This window comes from Labrus mixtus, chromosome 5 (genome assembly GCF_963584025.1).
Source record: "Labrus mixtus chromosome 5, fLabMix1.1, whole genome shotgun sequence".
NCBI lineage: Eukaryota > Metazoa > Chordata > Actinopteri > Labriformes > Labridae > Labrus > Labrus mixtus.
The window spans coordinates 15,425,451-15,449,239 of NC_083616.1; the positions used below are offsets into that span (position 1 = coordinate 15,425,451).

General features: G+C 40.4%; 4 protein-coding genes across 6 annotated transcripts in view; 1 reads left to right on the forward strand and 3 right to left on the reverse strand.

Moving 5' to 3' along the window:
* The window catches only part of si:ch211-166a6.5 (clustered mitochondria protein homolog), a 108,869-nt gene extending 101,873 nt beyond the window's left edge, over positions 1-6,996 (reverse strand). Inside the window, exon 1 of the mRNA XM_061038072.1 lies at positions 6,985-6,996. The gene's annotated coding sequence lies outside the window, so the exon portion shown is untranslated. The remainder of the gene's footprint in view (positions 1-6,984) is intronic.
* On the reverse strand, positions 1,538-6,495 carry iqcd (IQ motif containing D). Of its 2 annotated transcripts, XM_061038081.1 has the most exons (6): positions 5,221-5,303; positions 4,960-5,049; positions 3,472-4,116; positions 3,113-3,325; positions 2,947-3,018; positions 1,538-2,603 (listed from the first exon to the last, which is right to left on the reverse strand). In XM_061038081.1, the coding sequence occupies exons 3-6, from the start codon at positions 4,096-4,098 to the stop codon at positions 2,322-2,324; spliced, it is 1,194 nt and encodes a 397-aa protein (XP_060894064.1). In that variant the 5' UTR covers positions 4,099-4,116; positions 4,960-5,049; positions 5,221-5,303; the 3' UTR covers positions 1,538-2,321. The 2 variants fall into 2 exon arrangements, with proteins under 2 accessions (XP_060894064.1, XP_060894065.1); XM_061038082.1 differs by lacking the exons at positions 4,960-5,049; positions 5,221-5,303 and adding an exon at positions 6,171-6,495.
* tpcn1 (two pore segment channel 1) lies at positions 5,552-16,528 on the forward strand. Of its 2 annotated transcripts, none has more exons than XM_061038077.1 (26): positions 5,552-5,686; positions 8,282-8,418; positions 9,636-9,812; positions 9,905-10,018; positions 10,549-10,679; positions 11,041-11,129; positions 11,270-11,304; positions 11,427-11,485; positions 11,633-11,732; positions 11,878-11,994; positions 12,108-12,232; positions 12,332-12,380; positions 12,480-12,543; positions 12,629-12,673; positions 12,763-12,819; positions 12,918-12,971; positions 13,097-13,169; positions 13,427-13,534; positions 13,649-13,810; positions 13,962-14,077; positions 14,471-14,517; positions 14,624-14,692; positions 14,821-14,917; positions 15,088-15,227; positions 15,330-15,410; positions 15,505-16,528. In XM_061038077.1, the coding sequence occupies exons 1-26, from the start codon at positions 5,596-5,598 to the stop codon at positions 15,646-15,648; spliced, it is 2,481 nt and encodes an 826-aa protein (XP_060894060.1). In that variant the 5' UTR covers positions 5,552-5,595; the 3' UTR covers positions 15,649-16,528. The 2 variants fall into 2 exon arrangements, with proteins under 2 accessions (XP_060894060.1, XP_060894059.1); XM_061038076.1 differs by lacking the exon at positions 5,552-5,686 and adding an exon at positions 6,778-8,134.
* Positions 16,318-23,482, reverse strand: slc8b1 (solute carrier family 8 member B1). Its single transcript, XM_061038080.1, has 15 exons — positions 23,090-23,482; positions 21,886-22,038; positions 21,396-21,448; positions 20,860-20,917; positions 20,553-20,658; positions 20,274-20,441; positions 18,959-19,072; positions 18,578-18,652; positions 18,347-18,477; positions 18,087-18,228; positions 17,863-17,984; positions 17,371-17,524; positions 17,202-17,282; positions 17,038-17,102; positions 16,318-16,940 (listed from the first exon to the last, which is right to left on the reverse strand). The coding sequence occupies exons 1-15, from the start codon at positions 23,231-23,233 to the stop codon at positions 16,752-16,754; spliced, it is 1,755 nt and encodes a 584-aa protein (XP_060894063.1). The 5' UTR covers positions 23,234-23,482; the 3' UTR covers positions 16,318-16,751.
* Between the last annotated feature and the right edge of the window lie 307 nt (positions 23,483-23,789).

Sequence of the window (23,789 nt, forward strand, 5' to 3'; positions counted from 1 at the left end):
ATATCAGGTGTGCATCAAAATTGCAATGTGTAAAAAAGTAATGTAAATAATGAGCCCACAGTGCATAAAATGGCATCAAAAACATGGTCCATACGTGTCTTCACATTGTAAACTAGATTTATATATCAATATCCAATTCATTTCATATGTGCTGGATTACTGAGTGCTAAAGTGTTATGCAATGAATTTAAAAAAAAACAATGTTTTTTTGGCAGAAAAGCTGAAACAACAACAAAAGGGATATTATTTTACTACTGTTACTTACACTTACACTAATGATAAATTATTTATGAGATACATCAGCAGTATACAATAAAGTAAGAGAGACAGAGATGAAATGCAGACATTGACAGTAGAAGATGACCAGTGCAGCACTGCACTACATAAAATGCATCTGAATGTGTATTGTGAATGTTTATAAGTGAATAATAACAATACAAAAATATTAAAATTCAAGATTTGGGTGTGTATATTAGTCCTTTACATTTAAGTTGTCAATCTGGTTCAAGTTAATTTTAGCAAGCCCGAGTCAACTTCAATCATTTAAAACGCAATTTCCCAACAACAAAATTGTGGCTGGGAAACAAATGCTGAGTAGTAACTTTTGTAAAGCACTAGTCACAGTGGCTACTGAGGAAGAAGTTAATGTGAAGCCCTGATGACAATGTTTACCATTTCGAGGCAACACCGTCTTCTTGTCTATCGTTTCATTCGCTTGCTTTTCGGATGGACTATGATGAAAGTTTTCTCCCGTCTTCTGTAGTATTGAAGGAACATAGCTAAGATCAAATACATGCGGGGTTACTTTTCAAAAAGGCCTACAGGTGCGGCCTGAACCGCCTCACGCGCCCCAAGCCCCCCAAGCCCAACCGTTCTTCTTCTTCTTCTCCTCGGTCCAGTTGGTACATTACCGCCACCTACTGACCATGGAGTGTGGATCCGGAATTATAGCCAACATATAACAAAAATAGATCTCTTTTCCATTTCATTTCTTTTGTAGAATGTCACGTTTCATCTTACTTTATTCAGTGTCATTGTCAGGTACCTTGCCTCATATCTTTAACAGTGAAACAAATGTTTTGACTTTTCTCAATACCAGACAATAACTGCATTCAAAGAAGTATGATTGTCACGAAAAGAAACGTTATTTCAGTTGTTTATGACAGTTTAATTATTGAATTGTATATCAGACGTGATGCCACAACACACACACACACACACACACACACACACACACACACACACACACACACACAGACACACACACACACAGACACACACACACACACACACACACACACACACACACACAGACACACACACACACACACACACACACACACACACACACAGACACACACACACACACACACACACACACACACACACACACACACACACACACACAGACACACACACACACACACACACACACACACACACACACATGGGGACGGCTCTTGTATTTAGGCCTATATGAAAAACATAAACGACGAAGAGGAAATATATAATTACAGAGGTGAATGTTGCAACCTAATAAACGTCCTCATAGTCATATATTTATTCAATCATTATTTTAAGGAAAAAAATAAACAGTACTGAAGAATGGATTACCTAAAAGGGCTTATTGATCGGCCTATGTTACACAGTGAGAAGTGTACAGGATGGCTTTTTAGACATCTGGAAACCTTTAAGCTTCAGTGACAACAAAAGCCTCAGAGATAGGCAAAACCAGCATATGGGAAGAATTAATCAATCATTTTGTATGTTGCTACTGATGTGTGGTGGCCTTGTATACGCCTGTTAATGTGATTAACCAATAGGAAAATATTAAAGGTTGAGAAATATTAAACATCAATTGTGAGTTGACTTAAATTTATAAAGCTATGTTTGTCTAGCAACCACATCACTGATACTGCTGGTTAATTAAAATGCAGCTTCTTCTGCCCTCTTGACCAAATTACTGTAATGTATTGATATACTGTATGTTTAGAACACAAGTTGTGTACTGCCACCCTGTGGCCATTAAGGGAAGATGTGACCAGTCACCCAATGAATCAGTCCCTGTTTAAACCAACACTGATCAGGTCTGTTGCAGGTAAAAGGATAGTAGGGATAATGATATAGTCATTGAATACATTCAATTAAAAAAACCAAAAAACTCTTGTGTAAAACACCACTTTATAACATGAGTCATGACAAATAAAATCAGACTGAATAACAGATATAACGGGAATGATTCAGCAGCACCCCAAAAAATCTCTGGTATACGGTATATTTGTGTCCTTGTATCCCAAGAGTAACTAAGCAGTATAAGTGATTTATTTGATCTTCTTGCCTTTGCCTTTTTTGGCCTTTTTGCTTTTGCCCTTGTTCTTTAAAGCCTTGCGAGTCATGTAGCCTCTCCACCAGGCCTGGGCATAAATAGCAGCTTTGGTCTTCAGCACCAGATCCTTCATCTCCTGTTTCCTCTTCTCTTCCTCAAGCCGATGCTTCTCCTGGATCTGGTTGAACTCCACCTCTAGGACAGAAAATGATTGCTCCTGTTTCCTCAGCTCCTCCAGCTCCTTCTCATGATCTTTTTCAATGACATCCAGGTGGGTCTGTGATACATGATAATGACAGGTATGGTGTTGAGGATGAAAGAATGGATATTTTGTGAGGAAAATTAAATGAGAACAACAACATATATTAAGAGCAGGATCATGAGTATATCATAAATAGTTTAACAAAATCATATTGTGATTGTGTTGCTCTTTAGTGGATGAACTGAGGAGGGGGTTGAAGGAACTGGAAATGTTTAAATTGAAATGTATATTGCCATGTTAATCATATTAAATATAGTCTTCATAAGTATAAGAACTAGTAACAAGAGTATACACTTAACTTCTTTTTTCCTATATAGCTGTAAGCTTTGAAAGGTTGCATGTATAACAGAGTTTGTACCTGGAGTTCTCCGATATCAGCATCAAAATTTTGAAGCAGGGATTCAATTTCTTTTTCCAATTCTTCATTTTTCTGCAGAGGAAGATACACAAAACCACGTGTCAAATAAATGTCACTATAACCAACATGTGAAATATACGAAACAATGACATTTAAGACACACTACCTCTAGGATCACTCCCTCTGCCTGTCTGTGTTCAAGCTTTAAACTCTTCAGCTGGGTCTTCAGTTGATCTATTTCCTGTTCCAAACGGATCATCTTCACTGTCTTGACATGCGGGTGCTGCTTATCTCCAGAAATGGACAAGGCTGCTTCCTCTTTGTTTTTCTCTTCTAGACAACTCTGCAAATTTTCTATCTCTATATTTTGTTGAGAAATCTGTAATATAAGAAAATACAGTGAGATATGAAAGGATCAAAAGTAAAGGATAAATTAGACTAGAAAAAGTTGTTTGTTGTTTTCTGCCTTAAATACATCTTGAGAGTTTTACAAGTGGTAGAAATGATTCCAACATGGTGCCTCACCTCTGCATCTTTTTCCGTTATTGCTGCAGACAATTTTTCTTCCGCTGAATTTATGAGGTCCAGTGTGTGAGAGGGAATGGGGGGTGAAGAAGTAGGCTTGTAGAGGGTTTGCTTTAGCTCCTCACTCACACTGGTTAGCAACTTTTCCGCCATATGGCTGTGAAACTTTTTGAGCTCATTAATTAGTATGGACTCGCTCTCCCCTACTTCCATATCCTGCTCTGCCCTAAAATCAGAAATGACATCTGGACGGGCTCGTACAAGCCTGAGCAGATTCTTGACAGACTTCTTGAAGTCCCGTTGAGCTCTTTCTTCACTACCCTTCTCTTGCTCTCCTCCTGACTCCTGCCTGAGACCTTCTAGTGTCTCAAGTCTTTCAGCTAAAGTTTGATGTTCTTGGAGTGCCCTGCTCAACTCCGTATCAGCAACACAAGACAAACTGTTTAACTTGAGAAAAGCAGGCAGAGTTAATACAAACTCAACTTCACTGATGCAGTTTTCCAATATCTTTGAGCTGCATCCAGCCTCAGGAGAAAGCAGCTTCCTCCCTGACAGTTCATCGCAGCTCTTTGGAGCATCTTCAGATCTGGTCTCTGTCTTCACCAGTCCTATTGTCCCTTCTGACATTATATCTCTGAATGGTCACTGGAAGTAAAGAGTAGAACACAATAAAAAAAACAAATCACGTTGTAATCTTGGCACACTTTCAAATCTGAATACACATTTTGAGATTTTTGTATGCAGTCACAAATCAGAATAGGACATACACAATGAGATACATCTTAATTTACACACCCTTTTTAAATAATGGACCACGGCTCAGGCCATAGCGATTACCCAGGTTCGTATTTAAGAAATGTGTCTAATCTTATTTTCTGAAATTTGACCAGCTATGACTTAAAATGCAACCTTGATTTAATAACTACTGTGAGGAGCTCAGTTTATTTGGTTTGGGTTCCCTGTGCACAAAGCAGTAACTCCCTCAGTTTGTCAAGTGTTTACTGACAAAATCATATCAATATCATATTCAGATCCTACTTTTTAAATTTAAAGATAGGCCTGTCACTCTTTCTGTGAATCTTTGCGTCAAAAAAGTAGGTTTAATAAAAGGCTGTTAGGGCCTTAAATAAGCATGTTGATGGTCTTATTGACGTTTAGAGCTCTTATATGGTTAAGTGTTAAATTCAGTCAATGAGCTTAAGGGAGGATATTGAAAAGGGTTAGGTTACCAAGGGTTTGACATAAAGATCTACATTTGCAAAACAGCTAAAATAATATCTTCATATCCCTCGATCCTATGAGTAGGCTATGTGCTTTATCTTCAAGTCATATTGATCCAGAGTTATTCGCACTTAGTTTTGAATAAGTCATCTTCAGCGAGTTAATAAAACAACATAATCCTACTTGACATTTTTAAATAGCTTTTTGGACAAAGTCTCAAATACAGAGCCTAGGTTTTATATAAAGTTTTGATTTAAGCAAACTTACCTGTTCTCTTAAATGTAAAGCAGAAGCGTCTCTGTTGTTTCTTTCTTTGTTGCTAGGATACCACTAATGCGGGTGAAAGCGTCAAATAACCTGCGCAAGTGTATATTCCGGATACATATTACGAAGCAAAAAATAAACATGTTTTCACACACATTAAATAAATTATGAATAAATGTGATGGCGTTTAATTAAAGGGATTTTTTTTTTGTCTATGGTCACCTGACTATTATTTTGAAATGTGGCGACGCTCACTCAGCCTACCGTAAATTGCGTCAGTGTCGTAACTGTTTGTTGATCGAACTGTGCCATAGATGTGCACACAGATTGTACCTACAAAGCTTTTTGAAGTATCGTTCAGTGTCGTTATCATTGCTTGCGGAAAGATTAATAGAAACGTTAAAATTGGTCCGCAAAGTAATCGGTTGTAAAAAATGTTTGCAGAAAAGCTGCAGAGAATGCGGATGCGATGCAGAGATGGACTGATACTGTCTCCGCTTGTTAGCTGTTAGCTATGATCGAGGTTACAGCAGTGTCAAAAGTACTCTGTTATACCAGCTCACAGCTCTCCTGCGTGGCGTAGATTAACTCCTTATTGAACTTGAACAAATTAAGACTGAAGCCTGTTTATCTGCCAGCATGGAGGCTGACGACGACGTGCCTCTAATCCTGACCTGGGACGAAGCAAACAGCGGACTGCTCAGCGAGGAGACCGACAGAGGAGACGAAAGTAAGTCAATACCTGTGGTAAACACTGACATGTCATCATGTGTGATAGTGCAGCTATGCAATGTAAACTGTATCTGTGACTAGGTTGCTTTGGTGGCATCGTATTTGGTACACAAAATGTAAGGGGATAAGTCCATGATCAGCTGCCTGGCACACACAGATTATGTAGTCTAATAGGAAAAGCCTGATTATAATCAAACCTTCATAAAAGTCTAGTTGGAAGTAGTTGATTCAGCTTTAAGGATATTTGAAGGTTTCAAAGTCAAAGCAGCCTTCAAACTGATGTATCACTGAATCAAAGACGGAGCAAGCAATTACAATCAACATCATCATTTTGAGTGATCATTCAACCTTTCTAGTTCAATTATGTGTGTGTTTTTGTGTTTTCTAAATTACTTTTTGTTTTTTTTTGTTTATCAAAGTGTATTTTGAACACGATTCAATCACTATATCTTCTTACATGAAGTCAACGCCTGTCTACTTACCAGAGTTGCACTTGTTGCAGTTTGATGCCATTTAACAGTGTTGACTCTCACTGCATACATGCTGCATGTCCAGGCCAACACAATGCTTTAAATTGAGGAACAGGACTGTCCACCAGGCTCTGAGATCACGTGTGTGTGTGTGTGTGTGTGTGTGTGTGTGTGTGTGTGTGTGTGTGTGTGTGTGTGTGTGTGTGTGTGTGTGTGTGTGTGTGTGTGTGTGTGTGTGTGTGTGTGTGTGTGTGTGTGTGTGTGTGTGTGTGTGTGGGTATCCATGCAGCCACTCTACATAGTAATCCTACAGCCTTTGTATTCCTCACATATAAGCTACAAAATGACCCACCTGAGAAACTGCTGGTTCAGCAGACTGTGCGCCCCTCAGCCCCTCCCTAGGCAGCATGTGTGTGTTTGTGAATGTCTACAGCCGGTGTGTAAGTGTGTACGAGTGTTTGTGAGCTTACTGGAACATTTTCTCTGGAGTTGGAGCAGGAAGAGGAGAGGGGTGTTCTTTCCCCCTCCCCCCCCCACCACCCCCACCCCCTCATGATATCAGAGAGAGAGGATTAAAAGAAGGGAGTGTCAAAAAGTGCTCCTGCTGATATCTGTTGGAACTTTCTGGAAACGGGAGGGATTTTGAACCTGGAGACTGAGAAGTAGGCTTCATTGTATCACCTCGGTGACAGATCACATGCTTGGATGGGAGTTCACTTTGGCAGGTTGTAAGGAGGCTTCAAATCACCACAACACTAGATTTGTATTCATCCTGGAAGAAAACTGTCATGACTGCTGAGCCTGTTTGTGTTTCTGTGAGCCTGACCCGTCTGTGTTTTTCACTGGGATTATAAACATGTTATTGTTCTCACACAAACCACGGGTCGGATTTGCTCTCGGTGGACACGGGGTGTTCTTCTCTCAGGATAACATACAGGCTGCTGCTGCTGGACTGGAATTTGCTCTTTACACTTTTGCTCAGTCTGCCGCTGTCATGGTGGACAGGAAAAGCCTGTGACTGCATTTCAGAGACTCACATGGTCTTTTATCCCAAGGAGTTAGGCCTGAAGCAGATATATGTGATGTACAGTGCATGAAAGGAGCACCTAGAAGGACTCGCACAGGATTCAATATGCAGCTGCAGATAGACACAACTGTGATTTATGTTTTATTAAAGATGCTGCTGAAATCTGTAATCTAAGGCTACTTGAGAGTTAATTTAGTTTTCATCTTTTTCTGTGCAGGTTTGAGAAATAAGTACCAACCGGGTGCTATAAAAGTTATTCTTTGGTTATTCTGTGTTAGTCCTAATAGAATGCTACTTTCTCTTTGTATTCTAGATGTCTTCCTGTTCCTCGGGTAGGAACGGGACTTATTTCTCTCAGGGTTTATCCCTCTCTTGTCTGTATCCTGTCTGTGGCAGGAAGGAGGTGTAATAGATAATGTGACATCAGTGCAAGCAAGGCACTTTCTCATTGGGTTCAAAGTTCAAACTCTGTGGCTTAGGCAGGAGGGTAAAATCCACTTTGAAACCTTGTCAGGTTTCACTGTCACAGGTGATCCAGTCTCAAATCAAGAGAGAGCGATTGTGTCACCACTTTCTCTTTAAACCCCGAGTTGGCCCTGATATTTCCTGATGTGAGAGGACTTGCATCTCCACGTTTGTGACTGTCTCTGGGGTTTGCATCAGGCCGAAGTGGAATGTTCGACCATCTGTATCTCCAGATGTGTGTAGACGCTGGATCAAGACCAGCGTACTGTGAATGACACGCACGTACTCACACACATGCATATTTGTGTTGTGGACTTCAGGGACCTTTTAATACATTCACACAGCTGCAGCAAAAAGACAAAAGCGAACTAATCAATGGAGTGCTTATGCAGACGGGCAGCTGGTTTCCACGAAGATCAGATCCAAACTGAGAGTCCAGTCGTGATCTCCTCCTACGCCTTACAGTTAGAACTAGACTGCATTGGTAGGAACCTAAACCTCTATGTATGTGTATGTGTGTTTGAGAGAGAGAGACCTGAAAGTGATTGCAGTTAATAAAAGCGTTAATTAAGGTTACAGTGTGTTTTTAGTTTCTGTAACTATACACTGATCCATCATTGTTTTCTTCCAGATGGAGGAGGAGGAAATTATGACATCGTCAACAATGCTGTGATCTCAACACCCGGCCCACCAAACCACAGAGCCCAAAATGTGTCATTACGGCAAAGCTGGGAGATGAACTACCAAGAGGCAGCCATCTACCTGCAGGTATTCACAAACAGCACACTGAGGCACAGAGATCACATGGTGGTCATATAATGGCTTTATTACGCCCTCTGAACTGTATTCCTTGTAGATATTTAAACCGGATGATGTCATTTAAAATTTGAAGACAGTTGTGATGTGCTAACCTAATTTCACCCAAAAGCTTGTCTGCAGCAGGCTATGTTGTACCAGACATTTCCAATGCATTTACAGTTTCCCATCAAATCCCGATGTGTGTAGTCTCTATTCTTTAGAATATGTTGAAAGTAATTCCTACCTCTCTACTCATTTGCAAAGCTGATTGAAACCTGGAATCGTTTGGATCCACTATTAAACATTTGTAGGCTTCTTCTTCACTGCCTTTGTTGGCTCATTAATATATGTCTTTACCAACTTGTGATCAGTGGATAGCATGGAGCTGGCAGCAGATATGTGTTTCTGTCAGGCGATAGAAGCAGGCAATAAAATCACACAGACAATAAAAGCAAACAAATAAAAAAGCAATCAAGCTATGAAAGTAAAAAATACTATAAAAAAGGTTAGAATATAATAAATTAAAGTCACAGAGTTAAAGATTTTTTGTAAAGTTATGTGCTGAGGAGAGAAATAAATCAAGGGACTGACTACAAGTCTGATCTCTTCTGGCAGGCTGCTTCAAAGTCTGATCTCTTCTGGCAGCAAAAGCCCTGTCCCCTTTAGTCTTCTGCCTGGACCGTGGAACAGCCAGCATAGCACTACCAGAAGATCCCTGCCCATAGGGGGACACAGGCTCAGAAATATAGGGAGTGGCCAGCCCTTGTTGGTCCTTAAACATGATTAAAATAATTAAAAAAATCAATCCTTAAAACAACAGACAGCCAACGTAGACAACCTAAAATTGGGGATGATATTGTCACATTTGTTTCTTGTTTAAAAAGCCGAGCTGCTGCATCTTGGGCTGCCTGTAGGTGGTGGATTGATTTCTGCCTGAGGCAGGTATATAGTGGGTTGTAGAAGTTTTTCTTGATCTTTGATACACTTGTGAGCTGAAACAGGACTGGACAACCGTCTTCACCTGGTGCTCAAAACACAAGTCCTGTTATTTATAAAAGAACAGTAACAACCAAAGGTAGAAAACAGTACATTGAATACTCTAATATAAGGGTATTTAACCTCATACATAACAGTATGTTGGATTCATTTATTTTTCTCTGTATGTGTTCTTTGCATTTCACACACAGGAGGGAGAGAACAATGATAAGTTCTTCACTCATCCTCGTAACCCAAAGGCACTGGCGGCGTACCTGTTTGCCCACAACCACCTGTTCTACATGATGGAGCTGCTGACAGGCCTGCTGCTCATGATGCTGTCTCTGTGTGAAGCTCCCGCTGTGCCCTCTCTGCGCCTGGATGTCTATGTAAGTCAACATTTTCCCACACATACACACACCAGCTTATATACTTTTTTCCAGTAAAAAAAAACCATGTTGTGTATTTGATACCTCTGCAGGTCCACGCCACTCTGGAGCTACTGGCTTTGGTTATGGTGGCATTTGAACTATGCATGAAACTCCGCTGGTTAGGCTTCCACACCTTCATACGACACAAGAGGACCATGGTGAAGGTGACTGATGCATGATGGGTACTTTGTGTGTTGTTGAATCCTGTTCTTGTCAGGATCAGTCACTCCGTTATGCTGGATGCTTATTCTTGTAGAGCTAGGTTCCACTTCTGTCTGCAGGGTCCAAGGCATAATTCTGCATCCAGCTTCCATTTTTAGAGGTGGGAAAAAAATCAATTTATGTAAAAATCGAGATTCTTATCTTCTGAGATTTTAAATAGATTCATAACTTCCAAAAATCAAATTGGTTAATTAGTCCCTCCCTGCTAAGTGCTAAGGCTAGCTCTCTAACTCAGTAGAATGCCAAATGGAGCAACAAGAAATTCAGCCAGTCTCACAGATGACTGGAGTAGATCCTGAAGTATGTACTAATTCATAAATAGACTTTGAATCATGAATCCAGAATAGTTTTGAATCGAAAATAGATTCTGGATCGAATCGTGACCCCAAGAATCGAATCGTGAGACACCCAAAGATTCCCAGCTCTATCCCTTTTAGGGCAAAGCTCATTTGGTCTCCCTCTTCTTGTACAGACGTGTGTGTTGCTGCTGCAGTTCGTGGAGGCCATAGTGGTTCTGATCAGACAGACGTCTCATGTACGAGTGACAAGAGCTCTCAGACCTATTTTCCTGGTGGACTGTAGATACTGCGGTGCTGTGCGCAGGTACATAATGACCTAAACAAACACACACATGATGACAAACACAGATTCACTCAGGTCATGTCACAAGACATTGGAGAGAAATCTCAGCATTATTATTGAAAAGTTTTTTTTAACAACCAACAGAGGATTCTGTTTGTTTACCGGAGGGCTTTGACATTCTTTGACAGTGTCTTCTTCAGGTGCTACTGATAAGATCCACATCCAACTGAAGATTGTAAATTCTTAATCAAACTTGTTTTTAAATATTAATATTTACTGCTCATGTGATTTTGTTTTAATGTTTTGAAAATTTCAAGGTCCTTGTTTTTTCAAGGTGTTGTGATTTTGATTTTCCTTAACTTGGCTTCTTTCGTCCAATCAGAAACTTGCGTCAGATCTTCCAGTCCCTCCCACCTTTTATTGACATCCTCCTCCTGCTGCTCTTCTTCATGGTTATTTTTGCTATCTTGGGTAAGAAATATCTAAATGGGATGTTTTGTTTTTGAAATACTGTTGATTCTTACTTTAAATGTTTGAATAGACAAAGAATGAACTTTTTGTCACAGCATTTTGGTCTTTTCTGTTTTTTTCTACGTTTGTCTCTCTCTCAGGTTTCTGCCTCTTCTCTACAAACACATCCGACCCAGTATGTTGAGTCTTTAGTTTTTCTGATATCGGTTTGTTTGAGTAATGTGAGTTCTGGGACTCTCTTAGTTCCGGTCTGTAGTGGTCCCAGTTCCTGACTGAAACCCTCTCTTCTCGCCACAGTACTTCAGCACTCTGGAGAACAGCCTCGTCAGTCTGTTTGTGCTGCTGACCACAGCAAAGTAAGCATATTATCTCCATCTAAACAGCATTGCAGCAGTGCTTCCTACTTTCAGAGCTCATTGTAAATATTTTGGTGTGTTTCGGCTGATTCCACAGTTTTAAGCTCATACCTTATGACTGTCTCTCTTGCTTCTCTTTTCTTGTAGTTTTCCGGACGTGATGATGCCATCTTACTCTAAGAACCGCTGGTCGTGTGTTTTCTTCATCGTTTACCTCTCCATAGAGCTCTACTTCATCATGAACCTGGTAAACAAGGCATTTCTATTCAATGACAGGCACCGTCTGTGCCAACTGACATTTAAGAACTATTATATATATATCCTAATAAAAAGGGAGTGAGTAAGTCCATTGTCATGAAAACTCACCAGCTTCACTTCTCCCTTTCGTCCAGCTCTTGGCTGTGGTGTTTGACACGTTTAATGGTGTGGAGAAGATGAAATTTAAATCTCTTCTGCTTCACAAGCGCTCAGCTATCGACCACGCGTTTCAGCTGTTGGTCAGCCGGCAGGTACACGCTCACTCTTCTATGTAGTGTAAATGTAATAAGCTGTACGAAGCACTGACTTGTTAAAACCCCCCAGTGTTTGTGTTGTTGATGTTTTGTTTTTTTTCCTCCCTCAGAGGCCGTTGGGTGTGTCGCTGAAACAGTTTGATGGTCTGATGCGTTTTTACAGACCGAGGATGTCTGCACGAGATCGCTTCCTCACATTCAAAACTCTGAACACCTCGGGAGCTCCCATGCTCAGGTGACAGCCTCACACACCAGCGGTTATAAAATGCTTTCTTTCATTTGCATGATTATCTTTTAATTGTTCATGATTTAATGGATGTCTGCTCTTCTACAGTCTGCAGGACTTTTATAAGTTCTATGAGGTCATTGGCCTTAAATGGAAGGTAAGTCCCCTCACACTTGCTCTGTGTCGATCATATTCACTCTATATTGTGCTTTTCTCTGTTTATCATTTGCATGTTCCGTTTCTGTGTGTTGCTTAGGCACGACGTAGTGGAGAGCACTGGTTTGATGACCTCCCCCACACAACCTTCCTCATTTTCAAAGGCAAGTGCTCTATTGCTTAGCTTCTCTTTTTTTCTTTTGAAATCACTCTGTTCCTTGTTTTCAGTGCTCTCCTTCTTCTTCACAGGCATCAACCTGCTTGTGAAGTCAAAGGGCTTTCAGTATGCCATGTGTAAGTGTAATAATTAACATTCCCCCAGCTGTCCACATAGACACTGAGTCTCTCATCATTAACCTTTCAACCTTTCCTTGGGACTGTAGATGTGGTGGTGGCCATCAACGGTGTATGGATCCTCGTGGAGACGTACACGCTGAACAGTAGGATCTTTCCCCGTGTCATAAACACATGTCACTGAAGAGGAGAGTTTTTTTTTTCTCCCAACAACACATTCTCTTACCTTCCTCTCTTTGTGCAGGTGGATTTTCCTGGTCCAGAATCGTCCCGTGGAGTTACATTGTTTTCCTGACCAGTTAGTATGCTGCGCGTTCAGATTTCACACGCCATTAAAAAAAAATGACTAAAGATGGTGTTTTATGTTTTTTTTTTTATGCACTTACACTGACTTTAACTCTGCCTCTGTCTTTCCTTTCATAGTTTATGGTGTAGAGGTGTTGTTAAAAATTTCCGGTTTGGGGCCGATGGCTTATTTCAGCTCTGGGTGGAATCTGTGAGTAAAACTTTGGATACTGGGATTATTTGAATATAAATATTTGATGAGTACTGAATCCAAAACTTCAGACTGTTAGACACTGAAGTTGTTGACACTTTTGATCGCAAGTTATACAGTAGTAAGCATAAGACTTAATAAATAGATAAATAGAGCGTATATGAATCTGTACATTAGGATTCAGTACTTCTACTCAAGTGTCACAAATATTTTAATGTGGCTTTTCAGATTCTCTTTTTGTTTGCTCTTCACTCCAGGTTTGACTTCTCAGTGACAGTGTTTGCCTTCATGGGTCTGATTGCTCTCGCCTTCGATATGGAGCCGTTTTACTTCATTGTAGTTCTCCGACCTTTTCAGCTGCTCCGGTACATTTCTATCTATACATACAAACATTATTTTACACTGTTTTTTTATTTTACACTGTTTTTTTATTTTACACTGTTTTTTTATGTTTGAATTTGTTGTGTCTTCTCTCGCAGGTTGTTTAAGATAAAGCAGAGGTATTGTAATGTGCTGGACACCATGTTTGAGCTCTTCCCGAGGATGGCAAGTCTGGGTCTGACTTTAATCATCTTCTACTACTCCTTTGCCATCGTGGGGATGGAGTTCTTTGCTGATGTGATCTATCCAAACTGCTGCAAGTGAGTTTTTTTTTAAATTTCTTATAAGTATTCTACGTTTTGGTTGATTTGGATGCATTAACATTAACACAGATTAAGCATTGTGTCACCAGAGGAGAAACAATGTTAACTTCCTGTAATTAACGTGCTACGTTTATTTTTCTTCTCTCAGCACGAGCACAGTGGCAGACTCGTACAGACTGATCAATGTCACCTACGGCAACAAAACAGTACTAGAGGAAGGCTATTATTATCTCAATAACTTTAACAACATTCTCAGCAGCTTTGGTAAGTCCTTATTTTCTTCTTTTTTTTTAAGTTGTAGTGTATCTGCATTACTATCAGCAAAACCTATTAGAGGACCAACACTGAATGTACATTGTTCAATCTTTCACACTTCAGCTGTAAATCTTAAAAGCAGTAGAGGAATATGTTTTGTAAAGTGGTGTAGTTTTTATAAAACAGTAAAACAGCAGAAATAATGCTTTTATTTTGGAATATTTTCAGCATGGCTCACTGATGTAACATAAGAGGTCTACTTTACTGAGGAAAACATCCTCCGAGAGATGACTCATTTTTTCCATTTCTGACAGAATTGTTGTTTTTGTTTTTCTCTCAAGACGTGTAAATGTTGCCTGTTTTTAAAATTCTGCTCTATGTTCTTGCTATCTCCACTTCCAGTGACCCTGTTTGAGCTGACTGTGGTCAATAACTGGTACATCACCATGGTAAGATCATATTATTGTGTGTTGTTTTGTCAGTCAACAGTCTGCAGTCTTGTTGTTGACCAGTAGGTGTCACTGTTTGACCTCTGCTGTTCTCACTGTCTCACAGGAAGGAGTCACTTCTATGACGAGCCACTGGAGCCGGCTGTACTTCATGACCTTTTACATTGTTACTATGGTAAGGCGTGTGCAGCTCTTTGTGCTGCTGGAGGAGTTTGTGACGTTGTTTGTTGAAGTTTGCACAGTTTTGTCTTCATCTATGAATGTGATCATGTATGTGTTATACTCTCTCTTTTCCACATGCAGGTTGTGATGACCATTATTGTGGCGTTCATCTTGGATGCGTTTGTGTTCCGCATGAACTACAGCCGCAAGAACCGAGAACCACTAGTGAACCCAGAGGGTGAGACAGTTTGTGTTTATATTGTGTAGAAATGTACAGACTTTATAGTACCTTAAATAAAACGCCTTGTTTGTTTTACATTAACAATAAAATATTAATGAAAAGCTTATTTAAATGAATATGTACATGCCAGTAATGTATGTTGTAACCTTTCTGGTTCATGCCTTTAGATGAGAACGGGATCGTGTTTGAGGTAGAGGTGAGTCGTGATGAATCTCTGGCTGCTCTGGAGCTGTATAAACAGATCTGCCCAGGACAGTCCTCCCTCAGCTCTCTACAGGGAGTCCTACAAGCGATGGACAGAGGCGGGGTAAAAACCACAAACTCACACTCTAACCTCTTCCTCCTTTTGCTCTGCACATTAAAAGCCCCACTAACTAACTGGCTTTCCAATCTGCTCTGGTTTGTACAGCACATTTCTCTGGTGTACCTCGGGCGCAGGTCCAGGACTAAGAGTGACCTCAGCATGAAAATGTACGAGGAGGAGATACAAGTAAGAAACTGTTAAAAAAAAAAATAATGCTGAATACAGAGAACTCTAGCTGTGTGGTAATCTCCTAACTCTATCCACGCCTTTCTTTCTCCAGGAGTGGTACGCAGAGTATTCAAGGGAAAGCCTGCCTCAGCCAGACCAAAGCCTGGAGCAGGAACTGGACAGTCCTTTCTCTAATCTGTCTTCCTTTCCAGAGCCTCAGCTCAACTCACAGACTGGACCTCACAGCATTAACTAACTCCTAACAGAACATACACACCACAACAAGAGTGTATTTTAACATTGCTAAGAAACCCCATCAGTCAAGGAGACTTCTGAAGCTCCCTGAGCTCCATTTGTACCACAGTGGGAAGAACATCGTGGACCTTTTGGACTCGTGAGAGTGAGACGAGTTTAAGACTACCTTTTCCTGGAGAAGTACAGGTGTGTCGTTGGACCAGTGAGGCGGGAATGTCGCCCTCTTTTGGCCTTTTTAAAGACTGCAGGAAACATGAGCAGGGAATCTGAACTATTACAGCATGTTGTGTATGTATACTGCTGAAGGCCTTCTGTGAGCTCATGTCAATCATATAGAACTTCAACCTGATGCCTTAGTACAGTAGCTCATATGAACGGTAACTCAAACACACCTTCTACTAAAACTTTAAAAACCAAAACGTTATGCTATTACACTTTTAGCTCAAATAATGTCTCAACTGCAAAGTATTTCACCTTTTTATAACTTCTTATTCTGTAATGTATTTTAGTTAGTTATTAAGGGATTTTATTAAATTGTTCAAGTTGTCATGTGCAGCGATATATTTTTGTTATACTACCAAACTCTTGGTTACTGCTAATTTAGCTTCAACGTTTAAATCAACATGGGAAGCAAAGAAGGACCAGCATAGCATTCCTGCTGTACCACCTGTTTAAACATATACCAAACTCAGATGATTTTAATGCCCCAAATGCACTTTTGTACAGGGTCATTTTAACATTTGGATTGACATTACATTTAGTGCATTCACAATGTTTATAATTTTACAAATACATGTGTTTACCCTGTGTACCCACAAAGTGCTGTCACAGCTTCGGTCAGCACAAAAGAATGGTTGAATAAAGGCACAATGTGATGATTAGTTTGAGCTCTCCATGTGCAGAAGAGTTTGTTAACAATTTGCCCCCTCTGCTTCTGAAGAGCACGCAGTGCACAAAGTGAAGTCATGATTCTTGTATAAATAGTGTGTAGATCTGCCCTCAGTGCAGCAGCAGCCTCTGTTCAGGTGTGTCATGGAGGCTCATGACACTCTACGGTGCTGGTAACGTGTCCCTTATTTCAGAATGGCCTCAAAGTCAGATCTTTTAGATGTGGATCTCTCCAAACTCTGTAAGCAGTGCAATGACAAGGAAAATGAAGTAGAAGACAAGGAGGAAGATCCCATACGGACGTCCCAAGTGGAACCGGCACAGAGGAACGATGACGAAGGACAGGACCAAAGACAGACCCAGAGAGCCGGCAAGAATCCACGTCAGCAAACCCTCTATTTCAAACTGAGGAGGAGAAAGAGACAGATGTGCAGTATGATTACCTTTTGAGAACGATTAACCATAATTGTTTACTCTGAATCTGTGAGTTTGAGGAGATTACCTGCACAAAAGATTGTGTTTTGAATATTTGCGTCAAACATCCTAAACCCACTCCAAACAGCATGTCTGAAGGAAAAACTGTTAAGGACAAAGCCACTGAAAGCAGTTATTGTTCTTGAAAGTTTTTTTTAACAAACACATGTCCTCAAAAAAAGAAAAGGATACTGAAAATGATTCCCCCAAAGCAGGCAGAAATGGCCATCCGTGGGTAACCCTGCCGGGCGATGGTAATGTCAGAAAAACAGTCTGCGGAAGAGGGAAACATGTGAGAGTTTAAGTAGAATACTTTTTTCCACTGTGATGTATAAAAAAAAAAAAGTTTCATAGATTTTACCTCCAATGCTGTTGCCCCAGGCAAGAAGAGTCAAACCGAGCACGGTGTTACTAAGACTCAGCACCACACCGAGCATGTGCAGAAGGCTGACCACTTCAGAGGCCGCTGTACTGATCACCACTGCACTCACCACGAAGCCCAGGAGGGCAAACAGCTGCAGAGGCACAAAAATAATCAGAGACTTACCTGAACCCCAGAAATGGAACATATTTCACCATCTTAGCATTGCATTAACAATACATTCATCTAATTTGGTGATAAAAAATGCTTTAACAGGGGAGAGATAATGAATGTATTGTGATCACACAGTAGCTTTATTCTTAGATATTCAAGCAACTTCGCAGAATCTATTGAACCATTACTGTATGTGAGCATAAAGCTAAAAAATGTGGTGCCCAAATAGTGTCGTATTACCATTTACATCCTCTAATGTCTGCAAAAAATCAAGGTTACACACCCCATCTCCCCACCCACCACTCTTCCTCGACTTACTGGGTGATATTTTGGAGGACTGTCATTTGTGGTGGTGCAGAAGACAATAGCGGACAGGAAAAGTCCCAGCAGCAGAGTTAGTAGCCAGATGGGGAACTGCCCTTTGATCATATACTCTCCATCTTGATGTGAAAAAAGAAGAAGAAGAGGATTTTACATTGTCATCTTGTTACAGCTGCTACATGTATGTTAGCAGCATTTAGCATGAAAAGTGATGCACTTACATATTCCAGACTGGAAGGCGAGCACACACACCAGAGGAGAAGAGATAAGATGGAAGCAGTTTAGTGGGCGTCTCCAGTTCTTGTCCTCTTTATCAGGGTCGACTACAGGGATACAGAGCAGCAGCAGGAACTCGAGAGGTGTCTGATGACAGCGAAAACACAAGTGTCACAAGAACATCACAAACCAGTTCATTCAGATTTTGTGCTTTTGTGATTTTCTGATTTTTGTACTTCTCCTTGTGTCTGAAAACCAAACACACCTTCAGTACTTTGAGGGCTCTCCACCTCCATGATTTCCTCCTCCACTTCCTGCTGTCCACTGGGTTCAGAGTGCTCAGTAGGATCTGAGTCGTGGTCTCAGTGTATGGAAGAAGTGGTCTGTACTCTGACTCTGAAACACACACACACACACCACACACACTGTTAATGCAGTTGTGTGTTTCTGTACATTTAGTTATGTTGTGGGTTATGGGAGGGTGCTGCACTCCTACCGTACTCGTGCTGGATGGACCCATCAAGAATGCAGGGAACGTCATCATCAGATGAGTCAGACGAGTGAAACTCAGCTGCAAAGACAAGAAATATTTACAATTCACTTAGCAGACGCTTTTAACCAAAGCGACATACATCAGAGAGTAAGTACAACACTGATCCATTCATACACCTCCACTGAAGCAATGCAAGGTTAAGTGTCTTGATCAAGGACACATCAAGCATGTTGCTCAGCTGGGGATTGAGTGTCAGCTGGGGATTGAACCCTTGACCTTCTGGTTGAGAGGCAATGACTCTACCAACTGAGCCACAGCCGCCCCATCTTTATAATTTCTAATAACATGTTATTTTCGCCTGTTCAAGGTATTTGTGTTTTTCACCTGCAACACGTGCAACGTTCTGGTCACTTGAGTTGGTCGAGTTTTTCTGCCGGTTGTAGATATATGCACTGATGATAACAGTCAGCACATAGACCACATAGAGGCCCAGGTAACCTAGAGAGAGGAAATGAAGCACTACAGTGAACCTTTTTGGGAAATACTGAGAACTTGGAGTGAAACTTGGAAAAGTGGCTTTTACAAACAGTTTGTGAGAAAACATGACAAGATATGTGGGAGACATGTTGTGGCTTTTAACGTCTGCTGTCCTACATCTTCCACCAGAGTTTTTTTTATTAACTTGGACTTATTTGTTTAAATTTGGAGCTACTTTATACTTCTACTCCACTACATTTTCAAAACAATTTTGAAAGCACAAGTTATTGATTGTTCTCAAGATTTGGATTATATTTAAAAGTTTTCATAAATGAATGAATAATGGTGTATTATTAATAATAAAACTAGAAGTATAGGAGTGATTTAAAAAAGTCCCATCTTTACCAGCTGTAACATTAAATATTTACACATAAAGGCATCATAAATGATCATCTAGTGACATTAGTAATTCTTAAGTTAGCCACAATGCATGCTGAGTACTTTGCATTTGGATACATGAAGTATATCATGATGCAAACACTTATGTACTTTTACCTACTTATTCAATCAATGTAGCTTTATGTATATAGCACCTTTCATACAAATCAAATGCAATGCAAAATGCTTTGCAGTAACCTATTCAGTGACTTGTACTTTAGTCTTTTTTTTCACCGTGGTTGTGCTACCGTCTGAGTACTTCTTCCACCACTGATCAGAAAGCAGCTGACATTACAGCCTGAGGCTGGGCTGTAGATGTTGGCTCCAGCACAAGAAAACTCTTAGTGAAAAACCTGCTGCTACGCCGCAGAACCCTCTGCATTTTAAAATTAATAAAAAGGGGTTTAGAGTGACAACAAACTTAGAACATACTCAACATTTTTCAAGGGTTTCATAACAAAAAAACAACAACTTTTTCTTGGCTCACTTTCACCTAAGTCTCTTATTGATCTCTTGGTGTACAACTAAAACAAAGACTTTGCTCTGAAGCAGAAGGTGTTAGGAGTCGAATGGTTGAGGACTGATAGGGGTCACATCCTTTTTTGTTTACCAATATACATAATTATTATATGAAACAAGAATTTTTGACATTACAGTTTATTTATTAACATGCTATTACCTAAATGAAATAAAACATGATTTAACTCAGTGTCCATGCATATTTGTGTGTGTGTGTGTGTCTGCCTGCATGCATGTACATGTTTGTGTGTGTTTGTGAATGTACCAAGTGTTTCTGTCAGTGTGGTCGTTCCTCTGAACAACATGAGAAAAGTCCAAAACACGGCCACCATGTAGAAGATGACATCGCGAAGAAATGGACGTGAGGCCACAGTGAACGGCTTTACCAGAGCCACACTGCCTGCGACCACTGTGGTGACAAATATCCCGGCTCCTGAACAGGGAGGAAGATAAATGAATGAGGAGAATAACAAACCAAGTGGTTTTTATATTTAAAAAAAAGTTGAGTTGCTCATTTTCATGATGTGGTTGAGACTGTGCTCACCAAACAAGGCCCCGACAGCCAGCCCAGCAGTATGTGGGTTGGAGAAAGCTGCCATGGCACTAAAGATGTCGGGAGCGCCGTTACCAAGAGCAAGAAATGTCACACCCTCAGCAAGTCAAAGAAAACATTTCTTGATAGATGAATTTCACAACTCTGATAGCAGGCTAACAAGTAGAAAGACAAAGGGCAGAAATCCCTCAGAGAGGAACTGACTCAGCAGGCAGACTGCTCTGAACTGATTGTACATACAAATCAAAACAAAATCAGACCGTGTGAGGAGATTATATCGGATAAATATAAAGGATACAGCCACGTTGTGAGTGAGGTGCAGACTGGTACAGATGGCTGACAGGTTAGGACAGAAACTGTGGAATAAATGATGTTAGAAATGAAAGGGTTATCCAAAGCAAACAACTCACAGAACAACTGAATATTTTTTACAGAATAGAATATATCTACTTAGCTTTACTTAGCTATACTGTACAGCTCCACAGAAAACTAGTGCACTAGTGAGGGAATGAGGAAGAAATGCAGAACTAACTGTCCTTCCTTTAATGAAATCTTACAACACCTTTTTTCTGCATCATTGAAAAACTACGGTCACCTGACTGTTAAGCTAACCACACTTAGGAAATCAATTTGTGTCTGTCTGTGTGTGTGTGTGTGTGTGTGTGTGTGTGTGTGTGTGTGTGTGTGTGTGTGGGTGTTCTCTACATGAGGACCTGCAAACACGGTGTTCCGCCTTTCCTGGCAGAAACCGATCAAAGAAAATGAATGATTTATTCTAGGTGACACACAAACGGGAACAACATGTGCAGAAAATACAGCGTGAGCGACACTTACAACTTTGACGCCGTGAGTCCGAGGATAACAAACAGAAAGAGCAGCCATACAATCTGTGGAGAAACAGAAGAATGTCAAGTTTTGTGAGGACACACTAGTGCTGCTTTAGTCGGTCACGCTCGGATAAACGCTCGATGAACGAGGCTGAAAATGTTGAACTTTATAAACAAGTCCTTATTCCACCACATTGATCCTGTTGTTCCTAATCTGTAATGTAATCAAGAGTTTCATACACAGACAGATTTATGCTACTTTCAGGGTTACAGTATTATTACTTATGTTGCAAACAGGGATATTCAAGCAGGTCACTTCCCTTTACAGGAAAATCCATTATTTAGCATGAAAGACTGAAATGAATCAGTCTCTGTTCTGTCGCAGAGGAAAGTCAACTTCCTCAAATTATCAGCTGGTACTGGGAAGCAGTTTCACTCTCTATCTCTCTATCTCTCTCTCTCTCACACACACACACACACACACACACAGGTCTTACACAGAGAGTGATGATGAGGGGTGTGAGGTTGGCAGGGAGTAGACAGAAGGCCACTTTAATGTAGTTGATGAAGCCATCTTCCATGCTACAGTCGGACGTGTTCCTTACGAAGGCACAGCGTTCTGAGGCGTTGAGGTTCATCACAAGGTCACACTGAACACACACACACAGATACACAAACACACAAAGAGAAATAATCAGTCTTCCTTCTGACTGGTTTAAATTCCTCCACATGTAGCTAGAAGATTTAGTGTGTTGGAACAATTCCATATTGTTATAAAGCTGTCCTGCTTATTGATTCTCAACGCTGCCTTCAACAGCCTCAAATAGGAGTTTTGTTATTACTGTACATATACTCAGTGGCCAATTTCACCCCTGTAAAATAAAGTGTGATCCAATAAAGAAGTCCTTACATATATGTATTTTCCCTCTTACTAAATGTTGATGTCAGATATCAGTTTTTCTGTTTTTATTGATACTGCTTGCAGAGTTGATGACTGCTTTACATGGACATGGGAATGGCAGGTTATTAGAAATGATTAGACTATAATTATTATTGAATTTCTGGTGTCTTAAACCCACGAGGGTTGAGCACTTTGTGTGCATATGACATATAAATAGAGTACAATCAATCATAATTGTTAAACAGCATTGTGAAACAAGTGGTAGAGCAGCTAAGCTGGACTGCATTCTTGTGAAAAGCATTGCAAGAAGCAGACGCTCAGGCTAAATATCAGCAGGAATAAGACAGGTTTAAATATCGCCTTAGATTGAAGGTCCATCTACAAATTTACACAAGCTTAATATAAACAGAATTCATTTCCGAGGTCTGGTTCATTGTGATGGTAATGTTTCATTACTATAATAATAATTATTATTAATAAATAAAAATGAGTTGCCACCAAAATGTCAGGAGTTATGTATAAACGCTGTGACACCATGCAGCTCATGGTCCTCAGTAGGATACTAGACAAACATAAACACAATCCTACATGTCCAGCAGTGATCAGAGCACCATGATGTAAAAGTTAGTCCTGCTGTCATGTGAACATGCCACATTAAACACAGCTGTTAAACTTGACAAGTCACGTGACAGCTGGAAAACCTGCTGACAACCTGCTTGAAGTCACACAGCGCACTGGAACACCTGAAAACGAAGAATGTCAACATGTTATTTTTGTCTCTATTATCAATTCTTACAAACCTTATCTTCGTTGCTTTGAGACATCATGGCTAATGTTGTGTTTCCGGACCACCTCGCCTGGTTCCTGAGGGCAAGAGAGCCCAAGCTGGTCCGCTGCTGACAGGATAAAAGAACCAGAAGTGACAGATAAACAGCAGGAGACATGATTCACTCTATCCTGGAGCTGCCTCCATTCTGCTGCTTTCTCACAGGACTGGGTTTGATGGCTTCAGTCCTACAGTCCGGACCTTTCAGCTTCATTAAAAAAAAAATATATATATATATATATTCCGTTGTTTATACAGAATGTCCAGCTTTATTTCATATCTCCCATTTATTTCTCCAAGCTTTGTGGTAAGCCCGTGTGCTCAGCTTCACACTGTTCGCGTACACTGTGTACACGTTCGTTTAAAGCTCCACCTACTGTCTGTCCAACAAGATGCGCCACCTTCAGGGACGCCTCGTAAAGTCAAGACCTCCTCATTGCGAGAAAACCATATACACACACACACGTTTATTCATCTATATCAAAAAGGTTCTGTACAGCCATTGGTAGCCTTGTAAGCAAGCTTTACCCTCACCACATTTTAGAAATTAAGTTTGGCAAAATTACAGTGTAAACATATTTTACGGTCTTTTTCCTGTTCGATTTGATATAATTGTGATTAAAACTATTTCTTGTCCCTACAAATATGACTAGTGTTGTCTATATAAACAATAC